Here is a 5,734-nt window from a genome sequence, read left to right on the forward strand (position 1 = left end):
ACATTTATCTAAACAAACTAAAGAAATCCATGTTTAATATTTAAATTTGGACTTCTGACTCTCAAATGTTATGTTTTAGTCTACCAAAAGGACAAAATTTAAAACCTTTTGCTTGTTTCCTTTAATGGAAGTGCCCCAGAATTGAAATATTTACTGTGTCTAGATTGATGAATGTGGTGTTACCATGTGTATTCTTTCCTACCTGTGCCTGGGTTGGTCTTTGGTGCACCGGTGCCTGGCCCCCTGGCTATCTTACTGGGCCCTTTGAGCCCACTGGCCTTGGCTGAGCTCATGTTTTCTGGTATGATTAGTTGGACGTGCGAGCCCGATGTCCGTCAATGGGCACAGTCCCAACGCAGACCATTTAAGCCACCAGGTGAAGCCTCTTAGACGGTTATGTAAAATCAAACAAACAAAACAAAACAAACAAAAAAAGAAAATTGGGGGAGGGGGAAAAAAAAATAACACAAAAAGGGAGTAGGGCGTAAAAAAGCTGGTCTGGAAGAGCACCCTGAAGGAAAAACAAAAACACTTTATTAACATTCCCTGAGGCCTCCAAAAATACACAATGACAATATTCCAGAATGTCTCTCTTTTGTACAGGGGCTACAAAGTCTGAGTACACCGAGACTTATGCATCAATTTCGACCAGTGTCAACTAAATTTTTTTTTAGGTTTTATGAGCAACATTATACCGTATAAAATATAAAACACAAAAACAAAACTGAAAACAGAGTTAAAAAAGGAACAAAAATTCTGGGCCTCAGCAGTAAGACTGAAATGGATTTTAGATTTACCAGAATGTTAAGCAACAAAAATGGTAGCAATCTTGCTGAAATGAATTTTAGATTTGCCAGAATATGTTAAAATCAACAATAATGGTAGCAATCTTGAAACTATACACGTAAAAATGTTTTATATTTTTTAGGGGACGGTGCTAATTGTGTTCACAGTGGAGTTTTAAAAAGTCAAGAGAACTGTCTGTGTCTCCACCACATTTACACAGGTCCCCCAGAAACATAACCATGTTGGTCTCAGAACAGTCATGGAGGAGAATCTCGTAACAATCAGAGCCCAAATCATGTGTGTGTGTATTTTTAAGGCACAGTGGGGAGAGTCTTCATGGGGAAGTTTGAAACAGTTCCGAGAACTGTTTGTGTTTCTACCACACTTGCACTGGTTCACACAGAGAAAACGATCTTGTGGGTTTTGGAAGGGTCATGAGGGAATCTATACTTTTACTTTTCTCTAATGCATTGATTAAGGACTAATAATCACTTCATTAATGTTAGACAGGCTATTAGTATATTTTTAGAAGCTCTGTAGTTCATAATTTGGTAATTATTCTTGGACCAGTTAATGTGTATGTGTACTATGTAAGGGTAAAGAAATGAAGAATGGCAATGTGGCCCTTGCAGCCTTCCGTTTCTCTGGACATGGCCTTGGAAGGAAAATGTTTAAACACCCCTGCGCTAGAGTAAATAGGTCTTTGAGTCATGTGCAGTGACTTTTTGTTTTGAGAGGCATTCTGTTTCTGTGAGCAGAGCAGAGGCCTTGTCAGATGACTAAAAATACCCACCAAAAGGCCAGGCGATACATTGGCACAGCTAATGCCTCTGCCGAGGTCTCCTGGTGGCATCTGCGACCTTGATCGCGTGGTAAACTCAGCCACTTGTACTTTTTGCTCTGCCAAATAAAATGGGTATGTCTGGCTGGGAGCTGGAAACTGGATTAGGTGGGGGCTGGGGGGCAGCTGCGTGAGCTAATCCTATTTGTCAGATTACCACACAGCAAGCCTTTTGGATTCATGTTTGATTTTAAATGTCTTCACCTATGCCTGTCTACCCAATAGGGATTGATAATATGTGCAAATGACATTCTTTTTCAGTTGCTTTTTGCACAGGTTGCTGTACTCTAACAAGGAGTTGAACTGCAAAATTCACAAAAACAGGCATTGAACCGTGAACCACAAAACTATGAATCGATTGAGACATTTTCAAGGATGTCTGTTTATACGCATTTCTGTGACTCATTCTTTTTGTATCTCTGTTGTAACCTGCTGATGAGATGTGACACTGGTACACTAAGGTCAGTGGCCTTTAGTTAGATCCATGAATCGAGCAATAAACTTCCTAAGCTTGACGTGTCCCTGACGTGGGTCTCAGGTGTTAAAATTCACACTCTGGTCACGGCCCCTTGCACAAAGGCAGCGATACGAGGTTGGAAGCTGCCCCCCAGCTGCCAAAAGGTCTCCAATGAAATCAACATGTTCAATTTTATTCCGACTCCCTGGCGACCCGGGGGAGATGTCACGGAGATGTCTCTGCAACTAGCGGAGACACGAGTCAACATCAGGTCGCCAACTAGTCTCCAGACCAGTAAGATGGGGGTCTTAGGTAGCAAGTGTGAGAAAGTGGGTGGTACCAACTTTTACTCCCAGTGGAAAGTGTGAATCTATCTAAAACAGGAAATGAAGACAAACAGCAAAAATTCCAGCAATATTGATAAAACACCACCAAGTGACAGCATCGCTCTGTAAACACCTTGGTTCTTCCCTCTCCATTGTCTGATAAAGGATGAGTAAATAAAGTAAAAAAAAAAAAACTTGCATTTGACACACACACACACGCACAATTTGTCAGTCAAAGGAATGAAAGGCTGTCATCATTACCGACCGACCCAGTTTAACTGGAGCGTTCCAGTTTTCAACCACGACGTCGAGTGCCGCACAGCCTCAGGTCATTGAACCGCTGGGAAGAACAAGAACTTGCACCACTTAACACTGCACAATATATTAACAACCCATTGACTTAATGGTAGATCCCATATAGAATCTTAGATGTGGCCCATAGAAGTCATGTTGCGTTACGTGCGACCACTCAAGTGAAATGATCCACTCGTCTGGAGACTTTCCCACTGCAGTCATGTTAATCTTTTATCCACATGCTGATCTGTAGCGAGGCTGGTGAGAGGATGGCAGGGGGGGGGTAAGCTAAATGATAAAACCGCACAGATGTACCATTAAATTGACAATTCAAGGTTGTAACAACCAATCAAGCACAGGTATAAATTATAGCCTTGTTTGAGTCTCTCTTTCAATTGCACAATATATCTTCTTTTCGACTAGCACCTCATCAAACTACGACAAAAGAGAAGACGGCAAAAATCCTCATTCAAGCCATTTCCAATGTTTTCTCAGTGGCTCTGCCTTAGTCATTAAAGGCTGAGCTGAAACAGGGCACTCCAGTTGCAGTAGGTTCAATGCCCTGAGAATGAAATGACCTGGATGAATAAGAATATTCAAAGGCATCCAACTGCAGGTTTTTCCTCACAGTCTTAGCACACATTTCACTTAGACGTAGCTTGTAACATAACATAAGGCATTTCAATTATTTTGCATCTCAGCCTTAATAACGGCGCTGTATGAAAAAAAGAGTATATACAGCATAAACAAGACGAAGAGGAACATCGAGTCTGGTGAATATAAACATAGGATGCCATGTTACATCTCTGTCTCTGTGTTACCTACAAAATAAAATGACCAAAAAGCAATACAAGACTGATTCAGAATAACAAGTTCTAAAATAAAACAGTGACACAACAACTGAAGCAAGCTTTATCACACCATCACTGTACGAGTACTGAGGCACAGTATCGTGATTGACAGCAACACTGGTATAGGTATCAGTGCATCCCTATGCGTACTTGCATGATATCTGCTTGTTTTAGTAGTGATGATACGAAAATAGTTTTTTTTTCCCCCCCAACTAAAATGAAATGCCCCAGTAAGAGCCAACCTTCAATTTTGTAAATTCCTGTAAATTCCCACATGGAAAGTTTACAACTTTTCCAACCCTACATTTTACCAACTATGAAAAGTGCTGGTAGAAAACATTGTAGATTTGTGTTCTATCATTTTGTACTGTACTTTAATGAAAGGAACAAAATAAGGGGAAAACGGTGGGAGGTGTGGGCTAAGTGGTGCGGTGACGTTGACACCTCGAACTTGGAAGCTAACGGACGCCGCCTGTCTTTGAAGTGGAACTTCTGGTCATACTAACGGCTAAACATAACCCGAAATGCCTCGAATTACTTATCAAACGCTATGAAATACTCCATCCACCCACCACAGCGTTAAAACGACGCCGGGAGAGAGTCATTCGAAGGCGGCCAAAAGTGTCTGCAATGTCACTGACTGGGAGGCAGCTCTGCGGCCGTGGGAGGGCTAACTTTCCCCCGTGCCGAATAATAACCTCCTCTCTAGCACGGTGTGTCACAAGGGATCGTTTAAACGAAACACCACGGTTAGTTAGCCACTAAAAGCAGTGGACGAGGCCCGAGTGACAACCGGTAGCCACGTTAGCCATTAGCCGGCCTCAAGTAAAGTCGAATTACCTGGACAACTTCACCACGAGTGCCGTGGAAGGAGCCCACGTCTTCCCGAAGAAAGAGAAGTGCTTTTCGACTACTGCAGCTTCGACTTCTCACTCAGGAAATAAATACTATACCGGCGGAAGCTCGAGGTTTGCGACAAAATGGGGTTTGTCCAAGCGGCGTTGCCGTAGGAGTGCTCAGATTTGATCACAGCAGCAGATTGGGTAAATACACACGTTACTATACGTTAGAATACGTATGCGTGTCGATACACAATTCCCCCCCCCCCCCCCACGTTTTTTTATTTAGAAACACAAAACATACAAATTCAATCGCCAGGGGGTGAAATACAAACACAGGCAAACATTCAGTATCTCATTAAAGAAATACATGATATAGAACACATTACTCTGAAGTTTTGTGTACTTTCACATTCGTGGAGTCTCCGATGGACCGAATATGTTGCTTGACTTCATTTTAAAAAATGCAACACTGTTTTTTATATTAAGATCGCCATTTATATATATGCCATTTAGCCAATGCAACTTAATTATTAATAACAGCAATAAAATTGTTTTTTTTGTTGATACCCAATCTGCTGCATAGGCAATTTTCTGAAATTCTACGGCGACTCGATTCGGACGAACTACTCAGTGTAGCACAAGTGATATCACGATAGACGTTACCTCAGTCAATGATGGGGTAGTGGTACATTCGCCCGTCTTCGGTGCAAGCAGCGTGGGTCCAGTAAATGTAAATGCTAATAGTTGTATATATGTATATATACACAGGTGCCCTACGACTGACTGGCGACTAATTCAGAGTGTAGTCCACCTTCCGTCCGAAGTCAGATGGAATAGGCTCGAACACCCCGCGACCCTGAGCAGGATAAGCGGTAATGAGGACGGGTGTTACCTCGCAATATATATAGAAAGTTATATATTTTCTCAGTTACAGTCACAGATGAGTTCAAAATTCATCACTAAAGGAAAAAAAAAAAAAAAAGGAAAAAATCACTAAAGTCAACGTTCAGCAAAGTAGAAGTACTCATTCTACTTCAACAGAAATTCCTGCAGCTCCTATGCTGCTATGGGTGACTCTTGGCAGCCTCCCTTACTAGTTTCTCATCTTTTCATCAATCTTAGAGGGGTGTGCAGTTCTTTGTAATGTCACTGTTGTGCCATATTTTCTCCACTTGATGACTGTTTTTATTGTGTGCCATCATGTGTTTAATGCCTTGGAAATACTTTTGTACCCGTCAGACTGACACCTTTGAACAATGAGAGCCTTCTGATGCTGTGGGAACTGCGGACCATAGCTTGTGCTGTAAGATGGGACTACAAAAATGTCAGGAAAAGCC

General features: G+C 41.8%; 1 protein-coding gene across 3 annotated transcripts in view; it reads right to left on the reverse strand.

Moving 5' to 3' along the window:
* clip1a (CAP-GLY domain containing linker protein 1a) overlaps positions 1-5,254 on the reverse strand; it is a 63,857-nt gene extending 58,603 nt beyond the window's left edge. The window contains exons 1-2 of one of the 3 annotated variants that reach the window (XM_061766956.1): positions 5,061-5,254; positions 203-511 (exon numbers count right to left, since the gene is read on the reverse strand). In XM_061766956.1, coding sequence (XP_061622940.1) covers positions 203-293 — 91 coding nt within the window. In that variant the 5' untranslated portion in view covers positions 294-511; positions 5,061-5,254. Of the gene's footprint in view, positions 1-202; positions 512-4,395; positions 4,589-5,060 lie in introns of those variants that run through there. The other 2 variants (XM_061766955.1, XM_061766957.1) reach the window with 2 other exon arrangements.
* Between the last annotated feature and the right edge of the window lie 480 nt (positions 5,255-5,734).

This window comes from Phyllopteryx taeniolatus, chromosome 3 (genome assembly GCF_024500385.1).
Source record: "Phyllopteryx taeniolatus isolate TA_2022b chromosome 3, UOR_Ptae_1.2, whole genome shotgun sequence".
Lineage (NCBI taxonomy): Eukaryota > Metazoa > Chordata > Actinopteri > Syngnathiformes > Syngnathidae > Phyllopteryx > Phyllopteryx taeniolatus.